This window comes from Lactuca serriola, chromosome 5 (genome assembly GCF_051521515.1).
Source record: "Lactuca serriola cultivar US96UC23 chromosome 5, Lser_US96UC23_V15, whole genome shotgun sequence".
Lineage (NCBI taxonomy): Eukaryota > Viridiplantae > Streptophyta > Magnoliopsida > Asterales > Asteraceae > Lactuca > Lactuca serriola.
The window spans coordinates 315,660,143-315,679,221 of record NC_136412.1 but is presented as its reverse complement, the minus strand read 5'-3'; the positions used below and the strand labels follow the sequence as shown (position 1 = coordinate 315,679,221).

The window sequence follows — 19,079 nt, the reverse complement described above, 5'->3', positions numbered from 1 at the left end:
TTGATTCACATTTATAACATTCAACATCAATCTCATATTCAAGAAAAGGTAGAATCATCTGATGCAAACCCTTACCTATTTCACAATCTAAATGAAGTTGAGTTATATTCAAGTACAAACATTTAGCAATTAAACATAAAATATTTCGTTGTTTCAAAAGTACTCTACTATCTCTGTTATGCAAAATAACATCATCACTAGATCTATTCAACTCAACCTCCAAGGCTTCTATTCTTATTCTTCTCTCCTGATTCTTAAATGTTATCATGTTAATATTATCATTCAGATTAGAATTACTGATACAAGACCTTTTCAAGCTATCGCTAAAATTAGAAATCGTATAAAATAAATCATTTAATTCGGAATCATAACGTGATGTAAGAATATTAAGAGATGTAAGAATAGAATGTTCCTTTTTAACAACCCTTTCACATTCACTCACTTGCTTCTTGATTGATTTTGTTTCAAAATAGCTGGCTGAAGCTTTTCCACCATCATTGACTTATCCTTTTCCATGCAAACTTTGAACCATCAAACATTTTCATGCATACCCTTGTTTTTCAGATTTGACCATGAGATAACCACCATGAGTAGGTTTCCTCACTTCATCATCTTATGAGTAAGCGGACCACACTTGAACTTTTCCACTATCACTATCCCCTTATACCATCAACACTAGTTTCGTAGTTATTGTAGATTTCTTTCAGAGTTCTTTGATTTTTTGAGTATAGTAAGCTTCTTCCGTCTCTTTCTCCTTCTTCTCATTCTGTTTGTGTAGCATACACTCTTTTGTGAAATGACTCTTACCATGACAATAGTCGCAGTCATATTTGAAATCTCCTAGCAGCTTCTTCCCTTTCTTTTCATCTTCATTCCAAAAGTTCTTATAGTTCACAACACTTGGTTTCTCGTAATTAGAATTTCCTTGTTTGTACTTCTTTCAGAAACAAGAAAAATTCTTCTTGAAGGATTTCTTTGGGTTAGACACCATCAGTGCTTTATCTTCTTTAGAGAGATCATCATTAGAAATGCCAGAATTGGAATCATCAACAACTGACTTCTTTTGTGTAACACCTATAGCAGCCAACGCCAACGTTAATCAAGCACTAGAGATTAGCTTCGCATCTTTTGTGACTTTGTCTTCATGTGATTTCAGAATTTCCACCAGTTTTTCCAGAGAATAGTTTTTGAATTGTTCATGAGCCTTAATAGTTGAAACTATCAAATTCCATTCAGATCTGAGACCATTCATGATTTTTACCTTTCCTCAATAACTTGTTGTTGAAGATTGAATTTATGAATTTTGCTCAACAAGTGATTAAAGCGATTGACAATTTGGTCTAGATTCTCTTTTGATTTCTGCAAAAAGGATCCAAAATCTGAAAAAAGTGTCGTTTGCAGAGAATGTTCCAGGTCGTCATCACCAGAGTATAATTCCTTCAGTTTGTTCAAGATTTTCTTTGCAGTGTCTAGTGAGTTGACAAGATGAAATGTGTCAGGAGGAAGATCAAATAGAATGATTCTCATTGCCTTCAAATTACACATCACCATGTCCTTCTCATCATTAGGAATTTCTGTATTTTCAACAATGATTACATTATAGTCTTTTTGAGTTTTGACTTCTTCTCTCGTAGCAAATACTTATACGTTTCAACCGTCATTCTGTGCCAAATGCTAGATCCATGTGTTTCAATTCCCAGCACATAATCTTCAAAATGAAGAGACCAAACTTCGTAGTCTTTAGGAAAAAGGATAGGAATCCTTGTTGTTGATCCAATATTGCTTGGAATATTGGATGAGAGAGAGTGAAGATGATCGTTAGGCATTGTTTTGGTCAAAAATTAATCAAGGACTAATCAACCAAATTGAATGAGAGGCTGTGATGTTCAGATTGTGCAATAGCAAGTAGTAAAAGAAAAGTGACACAATGGTTTAAAAGGAAAACCCCTGATCCTTGCTAGGATCTCCGGCATAAACCCTGGGAGGTGATAATGATAACCTACCTTTTTGATTTTATTGATATAAAGTAAATATTACAGTGAGTTTTTAGTGTGAATGAATGTAGAAATTCATAGAGTGAGCTTAGACTAAGGATTCGCGTGTTGTGTGTAGATTAAAGGTGTCAATATATAGTCTAATCTAGCCAACAAGATGTCCGATATTTCCGGGATCCCCTATGACCAACTTTGTGAACGTTATTTGACCAAGTATTCCGAGTCTTTAGCATTGTTGAAGTAATTCTTTGTTGAGAATTGGTCTTCCATTGTTTACTTCTGCACACATGTTAGTTATAGACAAATATGATCGTTATAAGTATTAATAATTACAAAAGTAATAACGGTAATTAGTCGGGATCCTGATGTTGCTGAGGATCCTGGATATTTGAGGATCCTAGATATAGTAAGGATCTTGGTCCCAAAAATTGCCCCCCAAGTTATTCTTGAAAGATATAGGGGTTAGTTCTGTAAATATTAAAGGAATAATTTAATGTAAATAGATAATAGTAATTTTTAGTTTTAACCCATAATGACTAGGTGATTTAAATTCCAACGGATAATTTACTAGCCATTAGCAGTCAAATCATATTCACCAACCCAGTATAAATATGAGGGATCAGTTTCATATTCTCTTATCCGTTCTTCTTTGCTTTTCTTGTGTCATCTTGTGATTAGAAGGTAATTTTCTTCCAAGCTTTTATTCTTTCTACTATGGGTCGAAAAATGGTTGTCTCTCGTAAAAGTATCTTGGCCATTACCGATGATGATTTTATCAACCAAGGGATCCCTTCTTATGGGGAGATATGCTATTTTGGCAATGACGACATTGAGTCTCTACAACTCAATGGGGCTTTCCTCCCATTGTTGCTTTTAGGCCCTTCGATCATCTTATTCAGCCTGGTTTTGTCTCCCCCACTTGGGTGTGCTTTCATGAGTATCCTTTCTCCTTAGGCTTGAGATATCCTTTCCTCGGGATTGTCACCAAATTTTTTAGGGTGATTGGGATTTCGTACATCCAGGCCATGGAAATTTTCTAGAGGGTCCTTTATTGGGTCGACCAGATAAATCAATCAAAGGGTCTTGACATAGGTCTTTCTGAGCTGGCCTGTGTATACGATCTCACAACCTTTGGGAATTCTCGTTTCCTTCTTAAGATCAAAATCCTCATATCTTCTCTAATCTTGAAAACCAAGCACAAAGATGGAGCTTGGAAACGGAGATACCTCTTTGTGAGGTTCAACTTTGTTCCCAATGGGGATCTCTTGCCCACAAATTAGAATAAGAAGGGTAGGATTTTAATGCTTTACCTTGTGATCCTGGGATCTTAATCTTATTTTTTTGTTCCATTGCAGCCTTCAAGTTCGAGGAACTTATTCCCGCTGCTGAGGATTCAAAGGAGAAGATTGAGAAGTTCTTGGCCTTATCAAAAGTTGAGAGATCCTTCTGATTCGATCAAGCCCCCCCCCCCCCCCCCCCAAGAAAGCTCCTCTGCTACTAACCTCATGTCGACGGGTAAGTATCCTTAGTTTTTTCCTGTTTGTAACAAGGATCTTTAATAATCTTTTGTTGTATAAAAAGATCAAAGGTCACTCGCTCCATTACTCGCTTCACTCTTGCTTATCATGATACGGCTATGTCAGGGGATCAGCTGGTAGTGAAGAAGGAGAAGTGTTCGTCCTCTCTACCTCCTAAAAGGCCGACTGTGGATTTGACAGTGAAAATTTTAGGATCCCGAAAGAGGAAAACTGTTGAATCCACAAGTTTATCTTTGGAGAGCCTTGGGACAGAGGAGGCGCTCCAGAAGTTGGTCTCTTTCTCTCATGATGTAAGTGTTGATTTCATGATTTGTTTTTTTTGTTGACTTACAATATTTTCATCATAGGTCTCTGTTCATGTTTCTGCTGATTTAAGGATCTGAGCGGAGAGGGCTAAACAAGCCCTTCAGGGACAGGAGAAGATGTGGAAGACGACCAACGACGATCTTCTAAGGAGGGTGGAGTTGCTTATCAGGGAAAAAACTGATAGTGAGGAGGAGCTCATATGCGAGATGGAGGAGGTGATCTCTGACGCAAAGGTCAGTGCTGTAGTGGCCATTTGGGAGGCCAAGATCCATCTGACTTAGGATCTTAAAAATGTACGATCCAGGGACGTGGTTTGCTAGCGCAAGGCATTAGCCAAATTAACCGGCAAGCCTGCTACCGCCACTCAGGATCTTGTGTTGCGGCTGACCGGGAGGAAGAGAAGAAGGTCGCTGATGACCAGGATAAGGTTTAGACCTTTTAGGTGATTAGGGTAGCATAATCTTTTGACGCATGACTTTTGTAAGGCTGTAGGCCTTTTTTTTTTTTTTTACTATAATGGTTTATTTTATTTTCGTCTTTCTCCGTTTCTTGCATAATACAATACTAAGGTCTTTTCACGGTTAAGATCCTGAAAAAATGTGTATGATTCTTAAAACAAAATGAACTGATAATGATTAGTTAAAAAAAATAACAACAACTGACTTTTTTAAGCGATCTAAAAGTTTTTTTTTTAGAAGTTTAGTGATTAACTCGCAACTCATAAAAGATTTTTAATAAGCTTTTAAAACTTCTGTAAAGATATCAGAATAGTGAATTACTTCAAAGTGACGAAAGTTTATATGTCAGCGATTGGTTTAGGATCCTTAATTTCAAAACTTTAAAGTTAAGGAAAGATGGAACGTAAATATCTTCGAGTTTCTCTTTAAGCTTCATGAGTCTTTGAATTTTAGAATTTACTGATGATAAATTCGAACTTAGGAGAGAAATTTGATTCAACGTTGGGAATAAGGTCCCTTATTAACGAAGGTTGATGAGGATCCTTAAGGACGAGGATCCTTACCATCATAGATCCTACAAAAAAAGTTCTTGGATATTGTAAGAGAAATTTCTCCTTAGGATAACCTATTTAGATTTGACAAAATAGATAACATGTTAATGTTATATTCTGGGAAGGATCCCTACTTGAGATATAATTCTGGGGAACATTCCCAACGTGTGACAATATGAAAATGTAATAGACCTTATGTAATTTCTGGGTCAAAATCCCAATCTTTGATAACATGAGAATGTTATACACCTTAAGTAGTCACTGGGGAAAAATCCCGATAACATGAAAATGTTATATCCCTGGAGTAATCACTGGGTAGGATCCCAATTTCTGGATAACATGAAAATGTTATAAACTGTAAGGATCTCAACTTGTGTTCAAAGATAAGAGGGTTTCCATGCCACGAATCGTGAAATGAACCCCTTACCCGTATCCCACAGTTAGATTTCATGTGTCCAAGCAAGGTGTATAAACCTTCTTTTGTGTGAAAGAGGTAAACCTTAGAGGGGATTAAGTACCCATAGGCATGGGAGGGATGACCAGTCTCTATCTTGTGTACGTGATAGCTTAGGCATTATATTGTTAAATATAATGGAGTTTACCAAGTATTGGGATCTTTATGTGTCAACATCCTTGTGCTTCAGGGTATTCAAACTCGAGGATCCAAATGTTCTAGGATCTTCGATTGTGAGGATCTCGATGTTTCAGGATCTTCGCTTATGAGGATCCTTAACTATATGTTGTTTAGCATAGAAAACATTAGCTAAGGGTGGGCTTTAGTCTATCTAACGCCCCTCTGATGCTTAAGTTAGTAATGTATTCGAGGAGAGAATCAATAATAATAAAATTTTTAAGGTAAAGAACATGTGTACCTTGGTTTTGGTGTGGATCATTCGATCCTACTTACATGTAGTATGCTTTAAGGTGTATGTCATTCCAGGATCTTGGTAGAACGTCTCCTTCGAGTGTTGCTAGCCAGTATGCTCCTTTTCCTACTTCAACATCTACAAGGTATGGTCCTTCCCATTTGGGAGCCAATTTTCCTCCACTAGGATCCTTGTTGTTTTGGAATGTTTTCCTTAATACCAAGTCTCCTATTTGAAACCTTCTGACTCTTGTATTCCTATTGTAAGCCTCGGTGATTCTTTGTTGATGAGCAGCAATGCGTATTTTGGCGAGATCCCTGAGCTCGTCAATAGTGTCAAGATCCTGTGCTAGGATCCTGCCATTATTCTCTTGGTCTTGCAGCAAGTATCTTGTCGTAGGGACCACTACTTCAGTAGAGATTATTGCATTTGTCCCAAACACTAAGTAATAGGGGGTCTGACCTGTGGCTATTTTGGAAGTGGTTCTATTTTCCCAGAAAACGAAAGGAAGTTCTTCTGCCCATCTTCCCTTCTTTTTGTCCAGCCTTTTCTTCAAATTGTTAACTATGATTTTTTTGTTGGACTCCGCTTGACCATTAGCGTGGGGATGAACAGGAGTGGACATTATCATTTTGATCCCCCAGCTTGTGCAAAAGTCTCTTATTCGTTTGCTAATAAATTGGGTCCATTGTCGCATATGATTTCAGCAGGGATCCTGAACCTGGTCAAGATATTACGTTTAATAAACGATACTACCTCTTTGTCTATTACCTGGACGACAGCTTCAGCTTCGATCCATTTAGAGATGTAATCAGTCATCACCAACATGAAGACTTTTCCTCTTGGGGCTACTGGCAATTTTGCTACAATATCCATCCCACATTTCATAAATGGCCATGGGGAGATAATAGGATGTAGAGGTTATGCCGGTTGATGTAGGATGTTGATGTGTCTTTGGCAAGCATCACACTTTTGATCGTGTTGAAACGAGTATTTCTTCATGGTTGGCCAGTAGTATCCTTTTCTTAGTATTTTGGAGCATAAGGATTTGCCCCCAGTGTGATTGCCACAATCTCCTTCGTGTATATCCTTTAAAACTTCTTCAGCTTCAGGATCTTCTAAGCATCTTAGGTATGGTCCTACCATGAACTTTTTTTAAAGTTTACCTTGGATTAACACGAATCTTGAGGCTCTCGTCTTGAATTCTCTTTCACTTTTTTCTCCTGTCGGGATTGTGCCATTTTGGAGATACTCCAAAATGGTTGGGTCCATGATCGCGGACTTCTTTGAGGATCCTGTTCATTGGGATCCCTAGGGTCAGGATCTTTAATATCTTCTACGCTTGTCGAATGCTTAGGATCTTCTGATTTGTCGAAGAGGGTTTCTATGGATGGGGTTATTATGTGAGTTATAGGAATCTTCGTCTCTGGTGGGATCCTAAGGGATGATCCTAAATTGGCTAATGCATCTGCTTCTGTGTTTTATTCTTTATGAACTTGGGTTAGGCTAATGTTTTCAAAATCAAATGCTAATTTTTTGAGGATCTCTAGGTATAATGCTAATTTTTCACCTTTCACTGCATAAGATCCATTGCAGTCATTGGTTAGTTATAAAGAATCAAAAAATACCTGAAGATCCTTGATTTGAAGATCCTTAGCTAATTGTAGTCCCATGATGAGTGCTTCGTATTTTGCTTCATTGTTGGTAGTGTTGAATTCACAACTAACTGACATGGGTATGATGTCCCCTAGTTTGTCTTTGAACATCCGATTCACCAATCTTTGATATGTCACACCCACCTTTTTAAAACCAAAAGGCATTGTGGTGCAACAATATATACCTGTTGGTGTTATGAATGCAATATCTTCTTGGTCTGATGGTTCCAATTGGATTTGTTGGAATCCTTCTAAAGCATCCATGAAGGTCAGGAGTTCATGGCTAGCCGTGGCGTCTATCATAGAGTCAATATGTGGTAGGGGGAAAGGATCCTTAGGACAAGCCTTATTAAGATTCGTGTAATCTATACACACCCTCTATTTTTTGTTTTCCTTTTGTACAAAAACCACATTAGCTATCCATCTTGGTAAATTTACTTCCATGATCATCCCTATTTTGAGGAGCTTCTCTACTTCCTCTTGGATTATTTGATTCCTTTTGGGTGTGTAAGTCCCAAAACTGATGGATCCAAATCAGTAATCAATGAATTATTAGCAAACAAGTAGAGTGTAGAAAGAGTAGAAGAAGAATAACATCAAGCATGCACACATCTATTACTCATAAATGTCAAGTACACCTTGAAACACACACACACACATACAAACGTCACTGTTCACACGTACTTATTTTCTGACACACTGACACGGCCCTTTTTATACTACCCATAGCAGTACACCAGTGTGTGGCCGCACACACGAGCAAAGTTGCACACACATACATTCTTATCCAATATCGAGCACTACACCATGCTCTATCAACCTACCAAGATCCATATAATAGAATGCCTAGCCCAAACCACAAAAGTATAGCCTATCAACCCCCTTCTTGGTTTGAGGCTGGCATTGACTTGGTCTTCATTCTCCGGATTTTTCAAACAGCTTCAGATCAGACTTTCCCATGGATCCCATCCAAAGTTTTCCATTTATGATTGTGGCGACCATTCCAGTAAATTCTTTTGCAGCAGCCTCCATAACATCTTTTCGGCAAATGATTTGGTGACGAGACAGAGTAAGGATATCCCTTTCTCTAAATCTGAGAAGATCCTTAGCAGTGATCAGCCTTAGAACTTGTTCTCTATCCTTGAATTTAATGGCAATAGTGGCAGTTTCATCATCAAACGCCCAAAATTTCATATTATCAAGGTATCCCTCATGAAAATGTTAAGGAATAGGAATTTCCTTGAGTTGTTTCGTTGCTAGCCATAGGATGGCTGGCCTATTTCAGGATCAATAATATCCTTATCCTTTCTATACAGGGCTTTCACAGTCTTCATCTTTGGAAAGTTTTCCTTAACCTGCCTGTCAAGAAATCTTTTAAAATTTGACGGACTGGGATCTTCTGAAGGATTATGAAATGGGGCTCTTGAAAGTTCAGCAAGATCAACTTTTGTCGAAGAGTTGAAATCATGGATACTTTTGTAGTACTCAGGGACACCAGGGTTCGTCTTAGTGACCCACGTGTTCGACTCGGGATCAAAAGCCCACATTCGGATTCCAGATCGATCTCCATACTCGTCACCAAACTTTCGCTTTTTGAGATCAGTCACAGTTAGCACAAGGTCTTTAGCTTTGCGATTTTCATTCGATTTTTTCATGAAAAGTAATCCATCGCTTTTGCTGGCAGTGACGGTCTATTTCCCTTGCTTGATTATGATGTGATATCTGTTGTTTTCAGGTTCCTTATCAAAGCAATCATAAATGATAGTTGTCCTTGGAGGAGGTGGATCAGCTAGAAAGTCGCCTTCTGTGGATTGGGAGGGAGCCACAGGAGGATCTTCAATTCCGTAAGGCTGCTGAAATAGTGCTTTGGCATTGTATCCAAAGGCGTCATACAAGACATTCTTCAATCCGAAGTAGAAGGCAGTCAAAGAACCAAGATTTGTTTGCAGATTTGTGATATGTTTCGTCTTCAGTTCATTTCTTTCTCTAAGCTCAGCTATATAAGAAGTGTGTTGATCCAGGAAGATATTCTTTTCTATAACTTCTTGCCTGAGAATACCAATCTCTTCATGAAGTTTTGACACTAGATTCTTATCATCACCTGAATGTTCTTCCTCGAAAGATATGCCTTTACCCCGGGAGGAAGAAATTGGACTGTTTTGAGCAAGGTTCTTGGCCAATCTGATAGAGTCTTCATCCAGTGAGGGCCTTAAAGGAGAGTATTCTGGAATGGAAGATGATCCACCTGCTTCAAATATAGTTCTTGGGCCTTCTTCTAACTATAGTGGTGGAATAGAATCTGTAGTGGTGGCAATGGATAAGACTGGTGAGGCTTGACTTATAAAGGGCACTCCCTGCCTTGCATCTAATCGTCTTCTTTTTAAAGGAGACATGGAGATTTGGGGCTATGTCTAATCACTTAAAGGTGGAGTAGAAGTAGAGACATTGGTATGAAGGGGAGGAATCCCTGAAACCACATCTCTTTGTCTTGAGGAGTCTTCCATGGGCTTTGAGGAGGAGAGCAAAATTTTGAGCTTGCTAACATGATCCCTGGTGGTCTTAGTTGTTGGATGAGCAACTTCATCGACCTTTTTAAAGTGCCTGTCAATGAATCCTAGCGAGGGACAAAAGTCATCATCATCATCATCTAGATTGAGATCAAATCCCGAAGATATGTCATCATTATTGATACCAGTGAAATCCAGATCTTTCAGGAAATCTTCATCTCCACTGAAGTCCTCATCACCTCCTTCTCGATTAAAATTTCTCTCAATTTCCACATCATGTAGGTGGTCATGTTGCTCAGCCACCGTTGCTATAGGAGAAAGATGAACTTCTTCATTTTTGGGCTCTGAAATTGAGATCACCACATCCTCAGTCTCTGTGGGATTCGAAAGATTATCTGATTCCGATTGATCACTCTCATCAGCAAATATTCCAAATTTTATCAAGGGAGATATACAGTAAAGTCCCAATATTTTCATCGATTTGACAAGAAAGTCCTAAACTTTATTTTTTTGACAGTAAAGTCCAAATTACCGGCAGTTTTTGACACTTTTACCCTTTTTCCCCAGTTAGCCGGTAATTAGGACTTTTTTGTCAACAAAATAAAGTTTAGGACTTTCTTGTCAAATCGTTAATTAGGACTTTACTATCAAAAAAATAAACTTTAGGACTTTTTTGTCAAATCGTTCAAAATATTGGGACTTTAGTGAATATATAATTTTTTTTGTTAGAAATTTAATGGTATGATACTTTTTAAGCATAAGAGTTATTGAAACCTTCTCTAATCAGCTAGATCCTATTGAAATCCTTTACGTTTGCTTCTTGTTAAATCGTTTTTTTACTCTCAACGAACCGACATTGAAAAAAATTGAGATAATCAAGAAAGAAAGAAAGAACCAGGGTTGTGTTGGCTTTTTGCAGTCTGAAAAATGGAGAAATTAGAAACCTAAAAAAACGAAATTGCCCTAGCTTTATACAAAAACAAACAACACATGCCTAGTCAAAAGGGTGTGAATGTGGAGAAGGGAAAGAAAGGCAATTTCGTTTTTTCGGTTTCTTATTTCTCCATTTTTGAGACTACAAAAAGCCAACACAACCCTGGTTCTTTCTTTCTTTCTTGATTATCTCAATTTTTTTCAATGTCGGTTTGTTGAGATTAAACAAACGATTTAACAAGAAGCAAACGTAAAGGATTTCAATAGGATTTAGCTGATTAGAGAATGTTTCAATAACTCTTATGCTTAAAGAGTATCATACCATTAAATTTCTAACAAAAAAAATTATATATTCACTAAAGTCCCAATATTTTGAACGATTTGACAAAAAATTCCTAAAGTTTATTTTTTTGACAGTAAAGTCCTAATTGACGATTTGACAAGAAAGTCCTAAACTTTATTTTTTTGACAAAAAAAGTCCTAATTACCGGCTAACCGGGGAAAAAGGGTAAAAGTGTCAAAAACTGCCGGTAATTTGGACTTTACTGTCAAAAAAAATAAAGTTTAGGACTTTCTTGTCAAATCGATGAAAATATTGGGACTTTACTGTATATATCCCTTTTATCAAGGGAAATTTTCCTTCGAAGACAAATTTTCCAGCTCTATTCAGTTTCATCAAGCCAAAGGCACTCGGACCGACAGACTTGAGATCTAGTGTTTCATTTCCTCTTTCAATCTCGGGATGCATAACTTTAAGGATGATTTGAAGAAACCTCGGGTACATCAAGAACTTTTCCCTCTTGTTTCCCTCAATGTTGAGAATCAGTTCATGAAGAATAAATTTTGAGAAATTAAACTCAATCCCTGAGGCCAAAGCTGTAATGGCTCCTGTGTTGAACAGAGAAATTTCGTTCGGTCCTGATCTCCTTCCGGAAATACAGCTCACAAATACATGAGCTAAATATTTCCAGCAAGGAGGAAGTAGCTTCTTGATGGTAGGGGGAAACGATCCTTCATAACCCATGTGGTCCAGAACATCTTGGGTTTGATCCACATTAATTTCCATGGAGAACTCATGCCTGTCATTGATTTGAAGTGATTCTCGTATAACACCTTCTGAGATCAGAATCTTCTTGCCTTGTACAATTGCTTCAAGATATTTTTCTTCCTTGTCATCTTGCTTGACGATTGCACTTCTCCAAAAGTCTTTCATCAAATTTTGATAAATCACTGGACTGGTTGTGAAAGCAGAAACCAAGCAGTTTTTTCTTAGACCATCAATGATGAATTTGAGATCATTATGGGCAGACGGAGGATCTTCTAAGAAAATGGCTAAATTGTGCACCTTTGCAAACTCAAGATCTCCCATGTTGAACTGAAAAACACAAGCAGACATTAGAGCATAAAAAAATATTATCTGTCAAAATTTTATTTAGGTGTACAGCCATACACCCAATACCAGCCACACATGGTAGTGTACAGCTGCACACAGCCAGCCGCACACGCACCGACGAAACCGAATCCTTCAATTAATCATCGATTAAAGGTCGATTTAGCTTAAAACCTTCATTATGGGGTTCGATTTCATCGCACTTACTGTTAGGAGACCCCAATTTCACGAGAAAGAGAGCTTCTTAAGGATTTTGGAGAGGGAGAGAAAGAGAGATAGAGAGAGAGAGGAGGGGAGTGTGCGGTCGATTTTGGAGGATGAAAAAGTAAAAATGTTTTTAACCGCACACTTCCCTTTTATACCATTTTAAAATTTGACCACCATTACCATTCCTTAAAAGTAAAGGGCCAATACTAAAAAATATTTAAAAATAAATCATTTTGAGGATTAACTTCAATATAAAATAAAATAACATAAAATAAAATAAAATAAAATAAAATGAAGTAACATTTTCTAAATTTTACTAATCCTAAAAATTTAAAGACTAAAAATAAAATAAAATAATACTAAAAATTTTAATTCAAACTAAATTTAATCTTCTATTTTGAAATTGATTAACCTTTTGTGATATGGGATCAAAGTTCTTAGACAGTCTTTTTCATTTATTAGTACCTCTCCTTTCATGAATAGATCTGGTCGATCGCCGGTATTGTGGTCCACTTAAGCACGAAAAATTGTGACAAATTTTAGACATGCTATAAGTGACAAGACAACTTGATCCTATGTTCCTAGATAAAACTTCCTAAGGACCATTCATCTGACGACGACCAAGGATATTGTTGTTCACCTAAGTTGAGCAGCGAGATCTACAGACAATCTAGAATTGTTCAATTTTAGATGTACTAGAACATGTTTCCCGCTTCCTGATATACCCCAATAATCAAGAACTTCCGAGATACTCCTTACTTTAGGTGAGCAGACTGTTATTCATAGAGAGGATAGATTTAGATTATAATTAATTATAGTTTTAGAGGGATTGAGAAGTAGAAGGTTGCATATGTTGTGTACCAGGTCGGATTGTTAATCACAAAAAGAAGACAACATATGGCTAACATATAGGAAGAATTTCATAGATATAATATGCATAAATAGATTTGCATATGTTGCAGTCCAGGTCGGATCTCTTCCAATCACGCAGAGGAAGCAACACATGACTAACAGTAAGAAAGAAAGAAAATAATTTTCTACAGACCTAATTTATCGGAATTCCCCAGTCGCCCTATCAATATCGAAATTAAGGACAGAATCCGTACATCGAGGAAAAGTTAAACCACAGTTCTAGATACGGGTTCTTTTAATGTGACTGATGGATTCTCATGTATATCTCCCAGCTCAACTTACCCAAGCGTCATATTGTCAGGCTAAATGGAACTATCTAGGTCAAAAATTATCAAGTCTCTAGAATCCTTAAGTTCATCTGCGCCTAGTCAAGTCCATTAAACTTTTCGTGCATACCAGCGCATCGAACTCAGAGCCTAGACAATTCAACTTTGGTACTTTACACAGACTCAGATTGCCCGTTATCACTTGTTGATATCACTTCACAAACCATCACTTAATAGAGAAATATTTTTGATTTTTCTGATTTTCTATTGTTTTTGGATTTTTAATTTTCTAATTTTTGTTTGTTTTGGTTTTTGTTTATTTCTCCCCTTAAATTCGTGCATGGGTGAGAATGAAATAAAAATGCGCAAATTTAACCTAATCTAAACAAAAATTAATCCTCAAAGCAAATCATTTTTAAATAGTTTACCAGCACATTGAATCGAGCTTTGTTAAACGGCTTTGTGAACTGATCTGCCACATTATTGGAAGTGGGAACCCGTTCTAACCGAATGAGCGAACGCTCATAAAAATCTCTGATAAAATGAATTTTGATGTCTATGTGATTGGTTTTTGAGTGCTGGACCAGATTCTTAGCAATTTGGATGGCAGCTTCATCATCACAGAATATGAGGGTTTCTTGAAAATTCAAACCGTAATCCAACAGCTTATGTTGGATCCATATGACTTGAGAGCAACAGGCAGATGCAGCTACGTATTCTGCTTCTGCTATTGAGGTCGAGATAGTATGCTGCTTTTTGCATTGCCAAGATACCAGCCTGTATCCTAGAAATTCACATCCTCCTGAGGTCGATTTCCTGTCAAGCTCACAACCACCACAATTATTGTCTGCAAAAGCGTAAAGGTCAAATTCGGAATTTTTAGGATACCAAAGACCCAATTTCGGGTTGCCTTTGATATACCGAAAAATTATTTTAACAACAGTAAGATGAGACAGTTTAGGATTAGCCTGGTAGTGCACGCATTGACAGACTGCAAACATAATGTCTGCGCGACTCGCAGTCAGATACATCAGTGATCCAATCATTGATCTGTAGTCCGTTTGATCTATTGATTCGCCTTCAAGGTCAGGAGTCAGCAGTGGTCTCTCCACCATGGGCGTCAAAGCAGGCTTAGCATTTCTGAACCCGAACTTCTCGAGCATATCGTCCACATATTTGGGTTGATGTATCAGGATTCCGGCTAAAGATTGTTTGAACTGAAGCCCCAAAAACATGGTCATCTCCCCCAATGAACTCATCTCGAAACGCTTTTTCATGATGTTCTCGAACTCTTTGCAAAGCTGAGGACTCGTTAACCCAAAAATTATATCATCCACGTATATTTGGACCAGAATCTGGTCTTTGCCAACATGCTTGATGAATAAGGTCTGATCAATAGTGCCGCAAGAATAGCCATGATCGAGCAAGTGCTGTGTGAGGGTAGCATACCGTGCTCTGGGAGCTTGGTGCAGTTCGTACAAAGCCTTGTCTAACTTGTAGACATGGTTGGGAAGTTTTGAGTTAACAAACCTAGGAGGTTGGTCAACATAAATCTCCTCCTTCACCTTGCCGTACAAGAAATCCGTCTTGACATCCATTTGATATACGATGAAGTTCATGTAGGAGGAGTAAGAGAGAAAGATACGAATGGCTTCCAAGCGTGCCACCGGAGCATAGACTTTTGTATAATCAAGACCCTCAATTTGCCTGAATCCACGGACCACCAATCTCACCTTATTTCTTACAATTACACCCGAATCATCTTGCTTGTCCTGAAACACCCATCTGGTGTCAAGAGATTTCTTGCCTTTAGGCAACTCCACCAACTTCCAAACCCCGAGCCTTTCGAATTGATTAAGCTCATCATGCATGGCATCTACCCAACTGGGCTCATTCAAATCCATATCGACGTTCTTGGGCTCTATTTGAGAAATGAAGCAAGAGTAAAGACATGTGTTGACATCTCCACTCTGACTTCTCATTTGAACTCCGTCGCCCAGCTGGCTAATGTTGTTTTCTATCGGATGATCGCGTTGTATACGAGAGGGGATTTCATGACTGATTTCATTGAATGTGACAGGAAGATTATGTATATTTACAGCTCCGTCATGTGCTGAAGAATTCACAGAAAATGTACCAGCTTCATGCGGTGAATTTACTACAAACTCATCTGCGATCTGTTCAAGAAAGAGAATTTCCATTAGATTTTGAGTGACAGCGGAAGCATCTTGGTTCATGAATTCTCTTTCAACTGGAGTTAGAGGAGTAGCATCATCATCTGGAGCAGCTTGTCGTGTTGGGGACTCTGGAGAAGTAGTTGAAACAGAGGACTCCACCAGGAGATCAGTAGTAGAAACTAATGGCGGACTGTAGACAACCTCTTCCTCATCATCTTCAATTGTAGTCTTCGAGTTAGAGGTAGACCCAGCCTGGTTATCAAATGACAAACAAAAGGATTTAAATAGAGATGTGTAGTCAAATAACCAGTCAGGACCCACCCTAGCGTCTGTCTCATTCTCTTCAAGCCAATGAACATCGAAAGTCTTCACAATTTGCTTCGTCATCGTGTTGTATACCCGGTAAGCAGTACGAGCAGCGTAACCAACAAAATAACAATCATCAGCTTTGGCATTGAATTTTGGGTTGGATTCCAAGTGAAGAAGGGTGCAAGGGAAACCAAATACTCGGAAATGGATGACAGATGGCTTGTGTCCATAGAGGATTTCATATGGTGTCTTCATCTGGGCTTTGTTGATCAGGACACGATTTTGAACATAACAAGCTGTGTTGATCGCCTCCGCCCAAAACAAAACTGGATGTTTAGAATCACAAAGCATCGTCCTTCCAGCGTCTTGTAGTGTTCGATTCCTCTGTTCAACAACACCGTTTTGTTGTGGTGTTCCGACGGAGCTAAATTGACGCATGATCCCTTTCTCAGCGTAAAAATGATCAAGAACAGCGTTCTTGAATTCGGTTCCATTATCTGTACGAAGCGCTTTCACTTGGTGGTTGGTTTCGTTCTCTATCATCACAATGAAATTCTTGATAAGATCGGAAATCCCAGCTTTGTTGGACAGAAAGAAGACCCACGTGAAACGAGAGAAATCGTCTATCACAACGAGACAATACGAATTTTGATTGATGCTGAGTACGTTGACCGAACCAAACAAGTCCATATGTAACAATTAGAGCACCTGACTGATGGAGTTGACCTGCTTTGGCAAATGTGGTTTCCGATGGTGTTTTCCTTGAGCACAGGAGACACATTTTTCAAAAGTAATAAAATCTCTGACATGAAGACCATGGACCATTTCGTTCTTAGCAAGACGATTCAGATTCTTTTCATTTGCTTGGCCAAGTCGACGATGCCACAACATTGCATTATGTTCTGAGACTTTTGAAAAGAGACAAGTGACTTCATCGGGTACATTGCTATTCATGTCGATAATATACGGATTCCCATCCCACTTTGATTTTACGAGAATCCATTCCTCCGGAATGACAATGCCCGCCTTTAACATCAGACATTCCTTATTGGTGAAGTGAGTTGAATAGCCTTGTCACAGATCTGGGATACGCTCAACAAGCTATGCTTTAATTCAAGAGCATAGTTAACATTCTCAAAACTTAGCACTCCATTTGAGACAGTTCCTTTCTGAGTTATCTTTCCGCCTTCTCCACCCTCGAAGGAGACATATCCCCCATTAAATGTTTAAATGTCGCGCAGTTGGGATATATTTCCAGTCATCTGTCGGGAGCAGCTGCTGTCGACATACCAGGGTTTGACGACATTCCTCCGCAACTGTCCATGCACGATGAGCGAAATCATTTAGTTTTGGGGACCCATGTCATCATAGTCCTGGGTTGACCCTTAACTTTCATAAATTCATTTTTCAAATTTTCTTTTCCAACATTTACAGAGGAGGATGATGACTGGTTTAATTTTGGCATCCATTTATATTTAGGTTTTGTAACAATTTTCTTTTCAGTTTGCGTTGAGTAGACGGATTTTCTACTTGAAGAGTTTGAAGATCCTGGCCTACTCTTTGATGAAATCGACTTAGATTTAGCTTGATTCGATTTTGGCAAGCTGTTTGTGAATTTATTAAAAACCTGTTTATCTTTTTGAAAAACTGTCTTTTTCTTATTTTGTTTTGCTTTCCAATCATTATCGCAAGAGCGGGTTCTTGAGGATTTTCTAATTAAAGATCGTCCTTTAGACTCATTCTCTCCCCTCTTTGACATGTGATGCACAAACATCCGGTTTAAACAATTTCTGGCGATATGACCAGCAGTACCACAATTGAAACACATTTGTTTATTATCATTTGATTGAGTGTTGCTCTTATCATATTTCTGGTTTTTATTGCATTTTCTAGCATTTTAACATTTGCAGGAACATGTACTAGATGGTGTAGCAAACGTGGAAGATGTAGAGGCATTCAAATCAGATTTAGCAATTTTATCAGAAACAACACCATTATTTTCAGAATTATCAGTCTGAAACAACACACCACCAGAAATAAAAATGTTAGTGTTTGAATTTATCACAGACTCGTCACAGAACTCAACACCAAACTTAGACACTGAACTATTCGACTCAGACTTTTCAGCTTCTTGCTCCCCCTGAACTACTGACTTATATGCACTTGAGGTAGAAATGTTAGTATCCAAGTTTTTGTCACTAGATCGTGTTGCTTGTTCAGAAGCTGACTTTACATAAACCATGAAAGGTTCTCTGTCAATTTCTTCTTGAGACAAGGGAATAGAAGTATAGTTATGATTAAAGGGATGGGGACACTCTCAAATCCCAGTACAACTTTTAACTGATTGCCATGAGTAATATCCTTCCAGTGCATTTGTCCTTCGATCATTTTTGCAAAAGTTCCACTTGACCCATCGAATTTATTAAAAATAAATTCAGTATTTTCAATATGATTTTTCAATGAGTCAAGTTCAGTGGTTACAGCAGCAACCTTTCTTTTGAGATGATAATAGTTCTCACATTTGTTGCTGTAATCCTCTTGCAATTTCTTAAAGTCCTTTATTTTATTTTCTAATTGCGTCTTTAAGGGCTTTTGATTTTTCCTAAGTGTGTATCCCTCATATTTAAGTCCTAGTTCTCTCTCTTGATTATTTCAATTTGGTCTCACAATAATTTAACAGTTTTAATACAAGATTGAGAACAGCCAAATTCACTAACCTCGGGTTTGGTAGGCTATGGAGTGGTTTGCACCATGAATGCAAACTAAAGGCTCATCATCGCTTCTTCGGGATCTGTCTCTGTTTCTTCTTCCACACCAATTTTGATATGGGCAAGATGAGCATTTTCAGGTCCTGAAATATTTAGAGCCTGAACTTGGTATTCCTAATTAAATGATTGAGCCACCATCGCTAAGTTAGCAGTCTGATTGCTTGAAGAAGATCCCTTGTTGACATATGTCACCGGCACCATGGTTCGTTCTAAGCTCTCTCTTCGATCTGGTTTTGGACATT

General features: G+C 38.1%; 1 protein-coding gene across 1 annotated transcript; it reads right to left on the bottom strand.

Annotated features, from left to right (window-relative positions):
• Positions 1 to 5,750: 5,750 nt before the first annotated feature.
• LOC145050865 (uncharacterized) lies at positions 5,751 to 6,338 on the bottom strand. The gene has a single exon (XM_078999056.1). It carries the CDS (start codon positions 6,336 to 6,338, stop codon positions 5,751 to 5,753), a length of 588 nt encoding a protein of 195 aa, XP_078855182.1.
• Between the last annotated feature and the right edge of the window lie 12,741 nt (positions 6,339 to 19,079).